We start from the raw sequence: 18550 nt of genomic DNA, 5'->3' as shown, positions 1-18550 counted from the left end.
GTGTTGGCCTCATCTGCAAAACTGTGCATTGCTCTCCCTATTTAAGAAAGGACATGAATGAGTTTTTGAGATGATTTACAAGAATGATACCCAAAGCGAATGGGTTGTCTTATGAGGAAAGGTTGTGCAGGCTGGACATATATTTCCTGGAGTTGAGTGAAGAGAGAGGAACCATATAAGGGGTCTTGATAGGGTGGGTTTGTGGAGGATGTTTTTTCCTGTATGGAATCAAGAACTAGGGGGTCACTGATTAAAGTTGTAATGAGCATCCATTTAAAATAAAGACGAGGCAATTTGTTTTCTCTCAGAATGTTCTTTTGGAACTCTCTTGCTCAGAAATTAGCAAAGGAGAATCCCGAATATTCTTCAGACTGAAGAAGATGGATGAATGAAGGGCGACAGAAATGCTGAGTTAAGTTTAAATCAGCCATTGTGGTGCGTGGGTCTCAAAAGGAGGCACGAAGTCCAGTGTTTGAGAAGCACCTTTATTTTATTCCTCCCGGTTGAAGGGAAGACGAAAACCAGAGGAAGATGGCACCCAAACCCTGCCTTTTAAACCCTCCGGCTGAGGGCCGCCTCCAGACTGCACCACTCCTGTGCCGAGGGGTTCGGCAGTATAATGGCACGACCCTTAGGAGCCGCCACACCATAATCTTATTAAATGTCAGAGAGAGCATGGGAGCCAAAACAGCCTATTCCTGCACCTCACTTGTACGTTTGGTTGCACAGAGGTACATGGGCAACGCTGACAAATCCCAGAGTCCATTTGCCACTTCATCTTACTGGAGTCTAAGTAAATGATCCTTTCTTCAGAACAGCAGTGTATCAGTGAGCGCCACGATAGCAACAATTTAGGGAAATGAGTGCTTCATGGTAGGGACGTTGAAGCTCAACATGACATCCACACAGAGTGCATGGCGGAAAGACTTCCCACCAATTGCCATGTACCTTGATGCTGTCAGCCAAGAACCTCCTGAGCCCACTTGTTGGAGACCCCTTATGGTCTTATTCGCTAGTGTCTCTGGAGAACCTGTGCCAATATACTCCTACTGATGGGCTTGTCTTTGCCTTCTGCCCCAAGGACCCTGGCCTCATCTCAGTGACTAACTCTGGCCAAGCAAAGAAACACAACATGTTCCTAGTTTGACAGAATGTTCACTACTCAGATGAGGGGACCAACAGTTTCTATAGTTCACAAATTTGTTGATGATCCAAAACTGGGTGGCATCATTGGCTGTGAGGAGGATGTAGAGAGACTTCAAGCAGTTTTAAATGGGCTGAGTGAATGGCTGAGGACCTCAAAACTAGGAAGAAATCTGAAAAAAGTGAAGTTATCCATTAGGATTAAATAAATAGTGTTCTATTAAATAGCGAGAGACAGAAAGGCGTTGGTATTCGGGAGGACTTGGGTGTCTGAATACACAAATCACTGAAGGTTAAGAAGGTACAAAAAGCAATTAGGACAGTAACGAGAACTTTGTCCTTTGTTGCAAGAACACAAATTTGTAGTGGAAATTCTACAGTGATCTGATGAACCTCACTTGGAATATTGTGCACAAGTCTAGTCTTTCTGCCTCAGGAGGGATAAACATGTAACCAAACCAGTGCAACAACGTTCATCATATTGAGTGGTTGGGATGGGAGAGATTTTCTACTAATGTAAAGCACTTTGGTCAACGAGAGTTGTTTTTAAATGTGCTATAGAAATACATTGACTTGACTTGACTTGACTTTTCCTATGAGGAAAAAGTAAGAGGTTTAGGTGAATATATCCCTCAGAGTTTAGAAGAATTAGGTGTAATCTCATCAACATTCTTACAAGGCGTGACCGGGTAGATGCAGGGATGGCGTTCCCTCTGGCATGTGTCTCAGACTAGGGATTTTAAATCTCAAAAGAACATCTGAAATAAAGACAGGAGTAGACCATTATGTTGCTCATACCTGCTCTACCATCAAGCAAGATCATGGCACATCTTTCACCTTCACTACACTTTCTTCGCTAACCCATATTCTCTTAACATATAGATCCTTGCCTGGAAAAGACAATGACATCGTTTCTGCATCCCTTTAGAGGAGACGTCTGAAGATTGTGAAGAAATGTATTTGAGAATGGATAGAAACATAGAAAAATAAGTGCAGGAGTAGGCCATTCAGCCCTTCAAGCCAGCACCGCCATTCAATATGATCATGGCTGATCATCTAAAATCAGTACACCGTTCCTGCCTTTTCCCCATATCCTCTGATTCCTTTAGCCCAAGAGCTAAATCTAACTCTCTCTTGAAAACACCCAATGAATTGACCTCCACTGCCTTCTGTGGCAGAATTCCACAGATTCACAACTCTCCGTGTGACAAAGTTTTTCCTCACCTCAATCCTAAATGGCCTTCCCCTTATACTTAAACTGTGGCCCCTGGTTCTGGACTCCCCCAACATCGGAAACATTTTTCCTGCATCTAGCTTGTCCAATGCTTTAAGAATTTTATATGTTTTTATAATTTACCCTCTTATCCTAAATTCCAGTGAATACAAGCCCAGTCGACCCATTCTTTCATCATTTATCTGTCCCACCATCTAGGGAATTAACCTGGTGAACCTACGCTGCATTCCCTCAATAGCATTAATGTCCTTCCTCAAATTCGGAGACTAAAATTGCACACAATACTCTAGGTGCAGTCTCACCAGGGCCCAGTACAACTGCAGTAGGATTTCCTTGCTCCTAAACTCAGATCATATAACCATATAACCATATAACAATTACAGCACGGAAACAGGCCATCTCGGCCCTACAAGTCCGTGCCGAACAATTATTTTCCCTTAGTCCCACCTGCCTGCACTCATACCATAACCCTCCATTCCCTTCTCATCCATTTGCCTATCCAATTTATTTTTAAATGATACCAACGAACCTGCCTCCACCACTTCCACTGGAAGCTCATCCCACACCGCTACCACTCTCTGAGTAAAGAAGTTCCCCCTCATGTTATCCCTAAATTCTGTCCCTTAATTCTGAAGTCATGTCCTCTTGTTTGAATCTTCCCTATTCTCAAAGGGAAAAGCTTGTCCACATCAACTCTGTCTATCCCTCTCATCATTTTAAAGACCTCTATCAAGTCCCCCCTTAACCTTCTGCGCTCCAGAGAATAAAGACCTAACTTATTCAACCTTTCTCTGTAATTTAGTTGTTGAAACCCAGGCAACATTCTAGTAAATCTCCTCTGTACTCTCTCTATTTTGTTGACATCCTTCCTATAATTGGGCGACCAAAATTGTACACCATACTCCAGATTTGGTCTCACCAATGCCTTGTACAATTTTAACATTACATCCCAGCTTCTATACTCAATGCTTTGATTTATAAAGGCTAGCATACCAAAAGCTTTCTTTACCACCCTATCTATATGAGATTCCACCAAGGAACTATGCACGGTTATTCCCAGATCCCTCTGTTCAACTGCATTCTTCAATTCCCTACCATTTACCATGTACGTCCTATTTTGATTTGTCCTGCCAAGGTGTAGCACCTCATATTTATCAGCATTAAACTCCATCTGCCATCTTTCAGCCCATTCTTCCAAATGGCCTAAACTTTGTAGACTTTGGAAATCCTCTTCATTATCCACAACACCCCCTATCTTGGTATCATCTGCATACTTACTAATCCAATTTACCACACCTTCATCCAGATCATTGATGTACATGACAAACAACAAAGGACCCAACACAGATCCCTGAGGCACCCCACTAGTCACCTGCCTCCAACCCGACAAACAGCCATCCACCATTACCCTCTGGCGTCTCCCATTCAGCCACTGTTGAATCCATCTTGCTACTCCTGCATTTATACCCAACAGTTGAACGTTCTTAACCAACCTTCCATGAGGAACCTTGTCAAAGGCCTTACTAAAGTCCATATAGACAACATCCCCTGCTTTACCCTCGTCAATTTCCCTAGTAACCTCTTCAAAAAATTCAAGAAGATTAGTCAAACATGACTTTCCAGGCACAAATCCATGTTGACTGTTCCTAATCAGACCCTGTTTATCCAGGTGCTTATATATGTTATCTCTAAGTATCTTTTCCATTAATTTGCCCACCACTGAAGTCAAACTAACAGGTCTATAATTGCTAGGTTTACTCTTAGAACCCTTTTTAAACAATGGAACAACATGCGCAGTATGCCAATCCTCGGGGACTATTCCCGTTTCTAATGACATTTGAAATATTTCTGTCATAGACCCGGCTATTTCTACACTAACTTCCCTCAATGTCCTAGGGAATATCCTGTCAGGACCTGGAGACTTATCCACTTTTATATTTTTCAAAAGTGTCAGTACTTCTTTTACTTTGAAAATCATAGTATCCATAGCTACTCTACTAGTTTCCCTTACCTCACATAATTCAATATCCTTCTCCTTGGTGAATACCGAAGAAAATAAATTGTTCAATATCTCCCCCATCTCTTTTGGCTCTGCAGATAGCTGTCCACTCTGTCTCTCCAATGGACCAATTTTATCCCTCGTTATCCTTTTGCTATTAATATAGCTGTAGAAACCCTTTGGATTTACTTTCACCTTACTTGCCAAAGCAACCTCATATCTTCTTTTAGCTTTTCTAATTTATTTCTTAAGATTCTTTTTACATTCCTTATACTCCCCAAGCACCTCATTTACTTCATGCTGCCTATAATTATTGTAGATCTCCCTCTTTTTCCGAACAAGATGTCCAATTTCCCTTGAAAACCAGGGCTCTTTCCAATTTTTACTGTTTCCTTTCAACCGAACAGGAACATAAGATTCTGTACTCTTAAAATTTCCCCTTTAAATGTCCTCCATTTCTCTTCTACATCCTTCCCATAAAACAAAATGTCCCAGTTCACTCCTTTTAAATAATTTCACATCTCATCAAAGTTAGCCTTTCTCCAATCAAAAATCTCAACCCTAGGTCCAGTTCTGATCCTCTCCATAATTATATTGAAACTAATGGTATTGTGATCACTGGACCCGAAGTGCTCCCCAACGCATACCTCCGCCACCTGTCCCGTCTCATTTCCTAACAGGAGGTCCAGCACTGCCCCTCCTCTAGTAGGTACCTCTATGTATTCCTGCAAAAAACTATCCTGCACACATTTTACAAACTCCAAACCATCCAGCCCATTTACAGAATGTGTTTCCCAGTCTATGTGCGGAAAGTTGAAATCTCCCACAATCACTACCTTGTGCTTACTACTAATATCTGCTATCTCCTTACATATTTGCTCTTCCAATTCTCGATCCCCATTTGGCGGTCTATAATACACCCCTATAAGTGTTGCTACACCTTTCCCACTTCTCAGTTCCACCCAAATAGCCTCCCTAGATGAGCCCTCCAATCTATCCTGCCAAAGCACTGCTGTAACATCTTCCCTGACTAGCAATGCAACACCTCCACCTCTTGCCCCTCCAATTCTATCACACCTGAAGCAACAAAATCCTGGAAAATTTAGTTTCCAATCACAGCCCTCCTGCAACCATGTTTCACTGATCGCCACAACATCATACTTCCAGGTGTCTATCCAGACTCTAAGCTCATCCACCTTTCTTACAATGCTCCTAGCATTAAAATAAGCACATTTAAGAAACCCCCCACCTCTTATTCTCTGTTTATTTCCTTTTTCTTCTTTCTCCTCTTGTGTCCGAGTGCTTCCCTTTTCTGCTTCCTGCCTCCCATTCTGTCTACTAGCTTTCTCTATTTGAGTCCCTTGCCCCAACCATTCTAGTTTAAAGTCTCCCCAGTAGCCTGCAAATTTCCCCGCCAGGATATTGGTCCCCCTCGGGTTCAAGTGCAACCCATCCATTCTGTACAGGTCCCACCTTCCCCAAAAGAAGTCCCAATGATCCAGAAACTTGAATCCCTGTCCTCTCGCAATGAAGGCCAACATGCCATTAACTTTCTTCACTGCCTGCTGTACCAACATGCTTACTTTCAGTGACTGATGTACAAGCACCTCCCCTTTTCCTAATCTGTCACTATTCAGATAATAATCTGCCTTCCTGTTCCTACCACCAAAGTGGATAACCTCACATTTATCCACAATATACTGCATCTGCCCACTCACCCAACCTATCCGTGTCACCCAGTAGCCTCATGGCAACCTCATCGCAGCTCACACTGCCTCCCAGCTTTGTGTCATCCGCAAATTTGGAGATGTCACATTTAATTCCCTCATCTAAATCGTTGATATATATTGTAAATAACTGGGGTCCCAGCACCGGGCCTTGCGGCACCTCATTATTCACTGCCTGCCATTCTGAAAAGGTCCCGTTAATTCCTACTCTTTGCTTCATGTCTCTACTAACCAGTTCTCTATCCATGTCAATACCGTACCCCCAATACCATGTGCTCTAATTTTGCACACTAACCTCTTGGATGACCCTCTTATGTTTAGACTCTGACCCCTATGGAATTTTGCAAGATGACAACCCGTGTATTCATCTCTCCATAGCCACCTCCTTCGATGCCCAGGGATGCAAATTATAATTCTGGAGAATTGACGAGCTCGTCTTTTTTTTCCTGAATATCTAAGTAAGTTTTTAGAATCTTGTTCGGCAACTCCAAGTTGCTACTTTCCTTGTCCTTATTGATTCTTGGTCCTCCTTTGCTGAATTCTGAATTGTTACCAGTCCTCTGGCTGAACTCGTTATTGGACAACATTGGAAGCCTTTCTCTTCGCACTAATGCCACCTTTGACTAGATAGCTATGTTTGGAAAATTTTTACCGTTGAAGTTTTTCCACTTAAAGCACTCAGTCACTGAGTAAATTCAAGGCAGAAATGCAGACTTTTTGGATATTAAGGGAAAAGGGGTATGGAAATGGTGTGGGGAAGTGGTGCTGAGGTGAAAGATCAGCCATGTATTATTGAATGGTAGAATATGTACAAGGACTAATGGATCTTCTTCCCTGTCTATGTCGTCTTACGATAGTTCCTGGTCAAAGTTATGTAGGTGCAGCCGGCAATGTGCAGTGCACGATGAGGCAAGTTATTAACTATGTGTCTGACGCCCAGAATTTGTCATGAACGAGTACAATTTGCTTGGGCTCCATCTTGTGAAATGATCTCCAGCATAATCTAACCCGGGATTATCAGAATTGGGTCAAGTGGCACTCGGGAGTCAGGCTCCACACTGTTCAGCTTCTAGCTTGTAACTTTTCTTTAGGGACATCTGTAGAAACGTTCAGTAAATTATTTCTTTCCTACCCTAAATGTAGTTTTGCACTGCCAGTTCTTAGCTTGTCTGTCAACTGGCAGCCAAAGATGCATCTTAGTTTAATTTGGAGATACAGAGTGGAAACAGGCCCTTCAGCCCACTGGGTAAGTGCCAACCAGTGCTCCCCGCACACTAATGCTGTCCTACACACACTAGGGACAATTTACAATTTTACCCGGCCAATTAGCCTACAAACCCGTACGCCTTTGGAGTGCGGGAGGAAACTGGAGCTCCCAGAGAAAACCCACGCAGGTCACGGGGAGAACGAACAAACTCCACACAGATATCACCCATAGTCTTTGAGGCTAAATCTAGTGTAAAGATTAGCACAAAAATGGAACAGCAAATACTGATGCTGGAACACAGATATACATTATGGTATTTAAGAAGGAACTGCAGATGCTGGAAAATTGAAGGTACACAAAAATGCTGGAGAAACTCGGCGGGTGCAGCAGCAGGTTACACAGAAAAGCTGGAGAAACTCAGCGGGTGCAGCAGCATCTATGGAGCGAAGGAAATAGGCAACGTTTCGGGCCGAAACCCTTCTTCAGACTGATCGGGGGTGGGGGTGGGTCGGGACAGCAGCATCTATGGAGCGAAGGAGATAGGCAACGTTTCGGGCCAAAACCTTTCCTATACATTATGGTAAGAAGTTGACGTGATAATACATGTTTCAATAAACTTGAAGCTACTTTGTGATGTTTTATTTTTGTGACAGTGGGGATAAACCAAGTGCAAGTTTCACACACTGTATAATTCAAATTTTTAGTTGTTTCCTTGAAACACTACTGGCATTTTGTGCTTTGTTATCATGGCAAAGGTTTTAACAAGTTTTTTTTTAACAACTAGCAGCCTGGATTTGGTGGTGATCATGCTGGGACCAGAACAATTGTGTCTCACTGCTCTGCAATATTCCCACAATATAAAAGGGAGTCAGGTGGGGCAGCAGTAGGATGGGAGGATGATGAGTTAGGTTTAAAAGGTTGCTGCAAAGCAACTAAGAGCATAGTGGCAATGTTCCCACTACTTAAAACAGTTCTGAAACGTAAATGAAGCATAAACTATAAACTGGCATTGATGGAAGATACAGCTTGGCCACACAGCTATCAGCACTGGACAAATCCTTTGTGAGAGTTTTCAATCAGGACTGTATGCCTAAGGTAATTACTTGTGTGAAAAACATAAATGTGTCCAAAGGCAACAAACAGTGTACTGTTTTATCTATCCATTCCTTTGTTCCATGCCTGTTCTTATCTCCATGCTTGACAGAGTAGGTAGAGTGGCCTCCTTTTATGTCACACGGCTGGTCTGCTCGTTTAACAAACACGATCACATGGCACAGGCTCAGCGTGGAAACACGTGAAAAGTGATTTCCGCGTTAAATTTGTTAGCAGAGCGTCTCCCAATACTAAAAGCTTTTGTGCCTTTAAAAGTGCTGGGAGCGCAAGCAACAAAAGGAGGTCTGTGTCTCTGCAGGTGGCCACGGGGTTGCATAAAGACTTCTCTCTCTCGCTGCAGCCCACCTGACTGGCAGCACTGGGGCAAGCAGAGATATGATCCACAGTGCCCACTCCACCATCAATCACCCCATGTGGCATGTCAACCTTGACTCCATTTAACGCCTTTCTTCCTTAACCCTTGATGTGCTTATTTATCAGAAAGCCTTTTATTCTGTGTGTACCATTCCAGTTGACTATCATCCACAGACCTTTGGGGAAAAATATATAAACTTCCACTGCCTTTTTAAGAGTCGGGATACTTCCAAATTTTGTTCCTGAATCATTAAGCTCTAATTCTATGGTTACGATTCCATGGTTGTTCTGGATTGCTAAATGAAACGCACACTCTGTATTTTCCCCGTTAACTGGTATCTTTTACAAATACCCCACAAAAATCTTCTTAATGAGCAAGCGCGAACCATGTTATTCTGGTGATCCATTAGTGAATATCTCAGAATCCTAGGAATCGCTGGTGTGACACTAGCTTGTTCTTATAGAGAGGTAGACCTTTTGGAAACGGACCTTTTTGGCCCATTGAGTCCATCGCAACAATTGGCACAAACCACACATGATTCCACATAGTTACACGCTAGTGGACAATTCATTACCAACCCTGACCTCTTTGAGATGCGACCACAACGAAGGGAAGGGAAAAGTTACCAATTCCACGCAGACTACTTTGATCGAACACAGATCGAACCCTGGGTCACAGAAACTCCGAGGCAGTGTCCCTACCAGCTGCACCACTGTGCCACCTCTGGGCTACTGAGTCAGTGCAGGCAGGTCTGCAAGCATTAATCTCACTTTGCATTATCAGCCAGTGGTTGTGGTGTGAGATTGCTGCTTTGCATTGAATTGCTCTTAGCAGATTGATGCCAAGGAATCAGCTAACAAAGGAGTTGGTATTTGTGCTTTGTGTGCTGTGTCATTGACCAAACAATCCCATTATTGCTGCACTTGTAAACGTTGGAAACCAGAGTTTTGTTAAAGTTTATTGTCACATGCACAAGGAAGGTGAGGTACAGACAGGTACAGTGAAAAATCTTGCTTGCAGCAGCATCATAGGCAACATAAATTTCCCATTTTGGAAATGCTGTGACCACTGCAATACCACTGACTTTCCTATTCATTGTGGACCAGCTCTGTTCAGCCTGACCCCCTGAGATATCATGGTCACTAACTGCAGGTGGGGAGGGTGGAGCAACCATGGTCTCAGCATTGGTGGCCCTACGTCAGCTGCTCCAAATGACCCTGGAGCAGTGTTTCTGTTATCACCCCGAGAATAGGTCGAGTCATACAGTGGGGACTGTTACCTGCAACCACCCTGTCTCATTATTACTGAAAAGAAATCATGATGATTTGTACTTTAAATTCCTAATGAAAGGCTTAGTTTTCATTACATTGTACAATTGAATTGGCATCAAGGTAATATATCAGCTATTAACACCTCTGATGAACTACACAACCCACAGCCAACTTTTTTTTTAAACATAATGATATAACATTAGCCATCTCCACTTGAAGAGGTGATAAAGGAGAGCACAAGAAAGAGGATACCTCTTTAGGAAATGAGGTGTAAGAATTCATATGTTAATGACCACTTCAGCATCTGTGGAGACATGTTAAATTATTCTGGCACAATGCTCCAGCATGCTGACAGCATTGTTAATTGTGAAGGAATAGTTTTTGTGAGTGTGGGTGCCTGTGAAAGAGAGAGAGAGGGTGTATATGTGAGAGTGTGTGTGTGTGTGTGCATGTGAGAGTATGTATGTGAGTGTGTGTGTGTCTCTGTGTAAATGTGTGTACTTGTGCGTATGTGTATATGATTATGATTTTGCATGTGTGTGTCATTCTTTGTAAGTGTGTGATTCTGTGATTGCGTGTGGGAGAAATTATCTGCGTGTGTCTGTGCATGTGTGTGTGTGTCTGTGCATGTGTGTATGTATGTGTGTGTGTGTGTGTGTGTGTGTATGTCTGTGTGTGTGTGTGTGTGTTTGGCACAGGAGGAAGTTCACTTTAGTTTCTGGAGTCTTGTCCGCAGACCATCCCATTAACCCCCCCCCCCCCCCCCCCCCCCCCCCCCCTCCAGCAAGCACTGTCCCAGAGCAGATAAGGGAAACATTGTTCAGCAGATGAGGTAAGACACACGGAGCCCAGCCTGGGAAACCTCTTCAACAGGTCGGACAATGTGCCTTTTCCTGCGGTATGTGCGCTGCTGTTGTGTACCTTCTTGCAGACTCGGTGGTGCAGCGTAGGATTGTGCGAGGAGTCTATAAATATGATTACAGGGTGAAATACGCACCAGCGACCCTAGGGATTAAAGCCATCCACACCGGCAAACTGCATTTACTTGGCATGTGGATGTTTGTGTGTGTGTTTGAGATATAAATCTCCAGTAAAGGAGAGGGGGGGGGGGGGGAGATACCGGCAGTTTGTTTCCTAGAAGAAGTGCTTCAGGGAGAGCGAGGAAGAGTTATCTTGGAATGTAAATAGATGTGACGGTGAGTTGGGGAGTGGATCCGTTCTGGGAGCGAGGAATGTGTTTGGAGCAGCGCAGGGACGGGTATGTATTGGTGCTGTGACTGCTCGCCTGCTGTGGGTCCGGGCTCCCTCCCTCTTTCTCCCTCCCACCCTCGCGTCCTTAGCTCGCAAGGACCGGAGTTGAGAGTGCCACCAGGGTTTCTGGGGCTGTCTCCCCGCCCGACCCTCTCTTGTTAAGTGGCCGGTTACACCAATGAACACGGATGTGTGAGCAGTCGGCGTGTAAGTGTGGGGCAGTTTATCTCGCCGCGGCAAGGAGCTGCGCCTCAAGTGTCTGCGCTGCACAGTTAGACAGCGGGAGTTCAGGACAGACACCGACCCTTCGGCCCGCGGTGTCTGTACCGGGCATGATACCACACTAAACTACTGGCAGATGCAATACTCGGCTGCCTCGCAAGGTAAGAGCGCAGATTGTTTTGTGAGAGGCCGTGGCAGTGAGTGACCCCGTCCTTGGTGATCGGGGTGTCATCGCCTCAGTGCGGGGATGTGTGGAGCGATGGACTGGCAGTGAGACGGGCCGGGGGCGCTACCCTGACGGGGCCGGGGTCTGTCTGCGGGTCAGCGCCGGAACGTTGCTGTGGACACAGGGGGCGCTGAAATAAACCCCCAGCTTTCAAATCCCCGGGAGGGGACGTCGCTGCTGAGCAGAAACTGGTTAATAATATGATCGAGATGCGGAGACTGAAGTCGGGTTGACTCGTGTCCACGGTGCAAGATTATCATTTTAATGAAAGATGAAACGAAAGTAATCTAAAGACTGTAGATAGATAGACACAAAAAAAGCTGGAGTAACTAATCTGAACGCTGTTTGCTGGCTGTGCAATCGTTGCGGACTTCAACTTGAAAAATGTACCCATCGAGTGCATTTTAATGTCAGAATTAAACCTTTCCCCGGCATTGATTGTCCCCACTGGCAGTGAAGAAGCAGCCCTCACCTCAACATAGCGGCCCCTGCTCGTACATGAGTCCAGATCACACCATTTCCCCAGTCCCCCTCACTCCCTGGACCCCCCTCTCCCTTCTCCTGAACTTGTGCAGTGATGAGTGCTCTCTCCCTCCCTCTCTCTCTCTCTGTCGTGTGATCCGCGTTGGCTGGAGAGTCTGATCCACGTGTGAAGCGCGGCGATGGCGACCCGCTTGTGGGAGGTCTCGCAGCCGGGGCGTGGGGCGTCCGGGCCGGCGTACGTGGTGCAGTAGCGACCGCTGTCCTGCCGCATGAGCCCGCTGTAGTTATGCTGGAATTATAGGTGAAACTATTCTACTATTGCCATCCACTGGGCAGACGTGCCCAGGTCTATAGTGGTGATCCCGAAACTGCGCGTCTTTAAGGAACAATTATTGAAAGAAACCCCATGGACTTCCTGCCAAGAATGTGCCCATCAGTAATTTCAGGTTTAGATACAAGTCCATACGTATAAAAGCTAGGGATCAGTTCTGTATTGCTTTTATATATAATTCACATTAATTAATCTATCACTGGATCTTTAAAAACCTGGTCACTTAACAAATTGCAATTAGATTGACTGTAGTAAAGCTGAACCAGATGTCTACGATTTGATTTTATATACGACTGTATAATTTTTTTTTAAATCTAAACCAACGCTGGCCTTTTTTCTTCCACTGCCAACTCTGTGCTGCGAATATATACTGTGTGTACGTAGGGTGAGTTTTTTAAATTTAGTTTCAAAATGGCCAAGGACTTTAGAGTTTTCTGTTATGAGGTGGAACGTAGCCAAGGGTTTCCTCACGCTTGCACTGAAGCCCGAGTTTGTTAAATATCGCACCATCCGCTTGGCTTCGCCGCTACCTATAGAGTGTTCCTACTGAAACCTGTCTGAAGCAGGACTTGTAAAATGCAACAAAGGAGCGTGTTGTTCGCCAGCCAACAGGTGAGAGTGTGTAACCTGAGTGCGTATGTGCATTGGAACAAGGTTTACCGCTGACACTGCCGCTCAGTCAGGGAAAAAGAGAAGGGCTTTTAAACTCCAGAGTAGAAGCTGTACTATCCATTTGGGCTCGAGTGAAAACTATCTGATTACAAGCAAACTTTTTTTTCGTTGGCTGTACTGCAACATAATTATTTTTGTTACAATTACAGAGCCAATAAAAATATCAGAACTCAAAAATTAGAGTTTCAACAGTTTTATTTTCCAGATTCACAAAGCAGGCACGAAGTGCTGGAGTAACTCAATGGGGCAGGCAGCCTCTCTGAAGAACATGGATAGGCGAGGTTTTGGGTCAGATCCTACTTGATACTCTAGTTGGGATCATTCTTCATAACCTTTACCCAGAGATGCTGTTTGTCCTGTTGAGTTACTCCTGCACGCTGTGTTTCTTTTGTAAACCAGCATCTGCAGTTCCTTGTTTCTAGATTCATAAAGATTAGTTTATTTTCTTTTTGAATTGCCACATTTCACGTTTGTTTCTGTGGCTTGGGTGCACAGTTAGTTTCTTAAATATTTGATAACATCCACTTCATGTGAGAAGCAGCAACACTTGCAGCTAGTCAATGTTTGGTGTTGTTCTGGTCAGGGACAAATGGTCACCTCAAACTATTCTTGGGAAACTGATCAGCATTCAGTCAATACTCCGTATGTAATTTCACAATCTGTTGAAGAATCCAGTTTCCATAGAGTTACTTTGGGGGAACAGGATTGTCAATTTCCCAAAATTGTCAATGTACCCATCCAAGAATGTGGAACCATTCACTTCATGGACAACACTGAGCAAATGTCCATATAAAGTCATAGAGAGACACAACACAGCAACAGGCCCTTTGGCCCACTGAGTCCACTTTGACCATTGATACTAATCCTAAATCGACCCCCTTTTATTTTCCCCACGTTCCTATCAACACTTCCCAGGTTCTGCTGTTCTTCAACCACACATTAGATTTAAATTTGCTGATTATGTTATCAAGCCGCATGTCTTCGGGATATAGAAGAAAACTGGAGCACCTGAAGGAAACTTAAATGGCCACAGGGAGAACATCTAAACTTGACACAGCCAGGACCCTAGGTCAGGATTGAACCCGGGTTGCTGGAGCTGTGAGGCAGCTCCATCTCACTGCCCCAAACAGAAATCGTAGTGTAAATCTAGGATCATTTAGTGTTGCATGGAGAGTGCTTCACAAGCTCTGAAATCGCTCTTTATCCTCGGTCATTAATTCAAAACTCACTGTAAGGAATTGTTTTAGCTGGTTATCCTGTAGCTTGCCTGATTCTGGTGCATTTCTTCTGCTCCCAGATTCTTAATACCTATGTCTTCAAGAGAGACAGACCTGTTTTGCTGTAATGAATGTCATGAGTTTAACATTTGACTGTGTCTACACGCTGTGCTTGTGATTCAGCACAGTACAGTTTCCATCAAAACTGATGAAGAGAATGCGTTCCCCACCTTGGGTTGGTCATATGACATGAGGTGGTGGTGAAAAGGGAAGGATTAGACACACAGTCTCCTGCCCAGAGTAGGGGAATTGAGAACCAGAGGACATAAGTTTAAGGTGAAGGGAAAAAGATTTAATAGGAACCTGAAGGGCAACTATTTTACACTAAGGGTATATGGAACGAGCTGCCAGAGGGGGTGGCTGAGCCAGGTACTATTGCAATGTTTAAGAAACATTTGGACAAGTACATTGATAGAACAGGTTTAGAGAGATATGGGCCAAACTCAGACAGGTGAAACTAGTGTAGATGGGGCATTTTGGTCGGTCTGGGCAAGTTGGGCCAAAGGGCCTGGTTCCACACTGTATGACTATTATTAGCATCAGAACTGAGATGAGATAGTGGCCAAAATATTAGTTGGCCCTTGAGATTGTTTGGTGGTGATGAGTGGCAGTGAGCAAGTAATGTCAGCTGCAGCAGATGCATTTGATTTACTCCATTAACATTTGGGATAAAGCTTAATTACTCAAATGACATTACTGGTGCAGTTTTCAAGAGTTGAGTGCTTACTTGTCAGATGCATTGGATATAAATTGGAATAATACAATTCTTTGGAGAAACAATGACTTGCAAATGCTGGTTTACAAAAAAAAAAGAGATGTCCTTTCTGGAAAACATGGATAGGTCACCTATCCATGTTTTCCAGAGATGTTGCCTGATCCACTGAGTTACTCCAGCACTTTGTGTCTTTCAATGAAATCCTTATCTGCTTTCATCCAAAGGACAATGTTTAGTGCTTGTAGTTATCAGCAAACAGTGCATCCACTTGGCTCTGTGAGTAATGATTAAATGCAGCTATCAATGCAATGCATGAGGCTGCATTTGTCCATCCCCTGCATCTTCCAAGACAAACCTACCTTCATATTTGTGCCTTTTAATCTAATAAGATGCTAGGATAGTGCTAGTTTACAGGGATCGCTGGTCGGCGCATCAGTGGGCCGAAAGACCTGTTTCTGAGCTTTACCTCTAAACTAAGTCTGCACATACTGAAAATTGTTTATCAAGTTGAGTTATTGAAAAATCAGTCACCGCCGACCAGCATATTTAGGACTAAAACTAAAACCATTTATTATATGGCAAAATCAATTCCAGAAGGTGTTGCCTAGAAAGCTTCTTCATTCTCTTTGTACCCTTCCATAACTCCAGCTTCTCCCGTGACTCTCTCAGTCTGAAGAAGGGTCTTGACCCGAAATTTCGCCCATTCCTTCTCTCCAGTGATGCTGCCTGACCCGCTGAGTTACTCCAGCATTTTGTGTCTATCTAGAAATCACTGCTGGGTTGTGCAGATCTCTTTAATAATGATGCAGGCCCTTGGTGCAATCTCCTGACAATCCACAGCTAACAAGTCGGTCTTGTGCCTAGAAGCTCAATGTATTGGAAGGCATAAACCAATTTTGAACCCTGAAGGCAGACGTTGCTGTATTATCTTGAAATGTATCATGGTTTATAAAAAGTAACAAACACCCATTTTCTATAATGTACCTTTTTATTTTATCTCCTCCTTCCCTTGGGACAGGTGACGAGAAATGTTGGGAATCATTTCTTTCATAAATGTTGCAGTGCCAGAGGCTACTGAGATTAAGCTAATGATATCATCCAGCCAGTGCCAAAACTGAGGCAATGAGAGTTTTTTTCTCTCAGAGAAAACCAGTGATAAATTGTAGGGACAGTCTGATTTGATTGAACACCCCATAGGGTGCAAACCTCTGTAGTTTTCATTTAAATGTCACTGACCATGTGGGTTTAAAGACATGTGATCTGTTTGGTGGATCCGTAACTACAGAACAAACAAGCAGTCATCTGGTTTTCATTAAAAGGAATTTTACTGATTAAGTGAAATGAACATGGTCCCAGACATTTTGCGGCCAATCTCAGCGTATTGTACGTGAGCGAATGTTGAAAATAAACCTCAAAACGAGGAGTGAATAATGCAACTGTTAAAGATAAACAGAATGCAAACACAATTCTCAGAATCTGCAATTAACCTCTTTGTAACAAAGTCTCTGAAGAGCATGTTTGCTTATTCAATGAATCTGTTGTAACTCTAACTCATACCAGGCACCCGGGTGAGTGGTTGGTTTATGTTTGGCTTGGGCAAAAGGAGTAGTTGGCAGACATTCGGCAACTACTTTTGCCTTATAACTTTGCCTTATAATGGGTGGCACAGATAGAATTGCTGCCTTACAGCACCAGAGCCCCGGATTAAATCCTGACTGCTGGTGCTGTCTGTACAGAGTTTGTACATTCTCCCCGTGACTGCGTGGGTTTTCTCTGGGTGCTCCGGCTTTCTCCCAACTCCAAAGACGTGCAGGTTTGCAGGCTTTGGTAAAGATTGTAAATTGTCCCGAGTGTGTGTGTGTGTGTGTAGGATAGTGCTAGAAAAGGGCCTGTTTCTGCGCTGTGTCACTTAACTCAGTCTGCCCAGACTGCAAATTGTTTATGAAGTTGAGTTATTGAAAAATCAGTCTATGCCTACCAGCATATTTAAGACCAAAACTAAATCCAGTTATAAGATTGAAATGTGAGACCTCTTGGCAGACCTCCTGTACTTGGAGAGGATTTTTGTTCAGCAGTCAGCTGACTCGAGTGTGTTGAGTTAAACCCTGGAAATAAAGCGATCTTTCGCAACCGTTGACTAATCGTGTTGAGCAAATTTGAAATCCTTTATGAGGAGGGGCAAAGGGGTTGGTGATGGAAATAATTGTTTATCAGTTCAGTTTAGTTTGTTGTCACATGTACAGTGAAAAGCTTTTGTTGCGTGCTAAGCAGTCAGCAGAAAGACAATACATGATTACAATCGATCCATTTACAGTGTATAGATCCGTATATGTGATAAGGAAATAAAGTTTCTGCAAAGGTAAAGCCAGCAAAGTCCAATCAAGGATAGTCCGAGGGTCATCAAAGAGGTGGATAGTAGTTCAGCACTGGTCCCTGGTTGTGGTAGGATGATTCGACCTTGAGCATTGGGCATGCTTGAAGGTATAGCCAGTCTCATTCTGTGTTTCATAAGTCGCCCACTGTTTCCAGGGCAGATGGAGCTGGACACCACCCATACCAACCTTCCTCTTAAGTCTATCAAACAGAATGGATTGAGGGAGTTAACATGAACCTTGTACCCGCCAAAGCCATGTTAACGAGAATTCTTACAAAGAGGAATTTGTTAAACAATTTCCCCCCGAGCAGGACAAGGGCTGAACAGCAGGAGTTGAGCAAGAAAGAAAGCTATGAGGCAGCAACTAACCTCTTGTCGCAGCAAGCCAGTGCTGACCACAGGATGCTGAGCTCATTTCAGCTGCAGTCTCTATCCTGCTGGATATTTCAGCCACATCACCGACATGAAAAAAAAAACTTGCTCTTAATATTTAGTTCTAGGCTCTTTGGGAAAAGGTGACTGAGATATCTAGCCAAGAATCACACAGGATGTACAGAGTACTAGTCAAGTGAAATTGTATAACTGATACCAAAAACTCAATCAACTCTAACGTTCTCTGGCTTCTTCGGAATGGGCTCCAGAATTCCCAAACCACGGGGCTCCACAAAAATTGTAATAGCTAGATCTGTGCAATATTCTCATGTGGATATTCTCTCAGTTTCACTGATTTTAACTAGGTTTACAGTACACCTCTGTGTTAATGGAATTGAATGTTGGAAACACAGTTGTATTGGTTGGTTTAGCAGTTCAGTTTTGGTTTAGTTTAGAGATACAGCGAGGAGACAGGCCCTTTGGCCCAACGAGTCCACACCGGTTATTGATCACACGTATATTGGTTTTATGTTATTTCACTTCTGCATCCTGGAAGCAACGGACAATTTACAAAAGGC

At 43.7% G+C, this 18550-nt stretch overlaps 1 protein-coding gene across 6 annotated transcripts in view; it reads left to right on the top strand.

The window, feature by feature from the left end:
* The window catches only part of LOC129706274 (prickle-like protein 1), a 108521-nt gene that overhangs the window by 69401 nt on the left and 20570 nt on the right, over nucleotides 1–18550 (top strand). The window contains exon 1 of one of the 6 annotated variants that reach the window (XM_055650459.1): nucleotides 10860–10881. The exons of 3 other annotated variants lie outside the window; for them this stretch is intronic. Coding sequence is in view for 1 of the 3 variants with exons in the window: in XM_055650454.1 (XP_055506429.1) it covers nucleotides 11659–11683 (25 nt within the window). In the remaining 2 variants the exon portion in view is untranslated. Of the gene's footprint in view, nucleotides 1–10859; nucleotides 10882–10924; nucleotides 10948–11399; nucleotides 11684–18550 lie in introns of those variants that run through there. 2 more of the 6 variants (XM_055650458.1, XM_055650454.1) reach the window with 2 other exon arrangements.

This window comes from Leucoraja erinacea, chromosome 19 (genome assembly GCF_028641065.1).
Source record: "Leucoraja erinacea ecotype New England chromosome 19, Leri_hhj_1, whole genome shotgun sequence".
In the NCBI taxonomy this organism is placed as follows: domain Eukaryota; kingdom Metazoa; phylum Chordata; class Chondrichthyes; order Rajiformes; family Rajidae; genus Leucoraja; species Leucoraja erinaceus.
The sequence above is the reverse complement of the archived record's forward strand: the minus strand, read 5'-3'. Positions and strand labels throughout refer to the sequence as shown.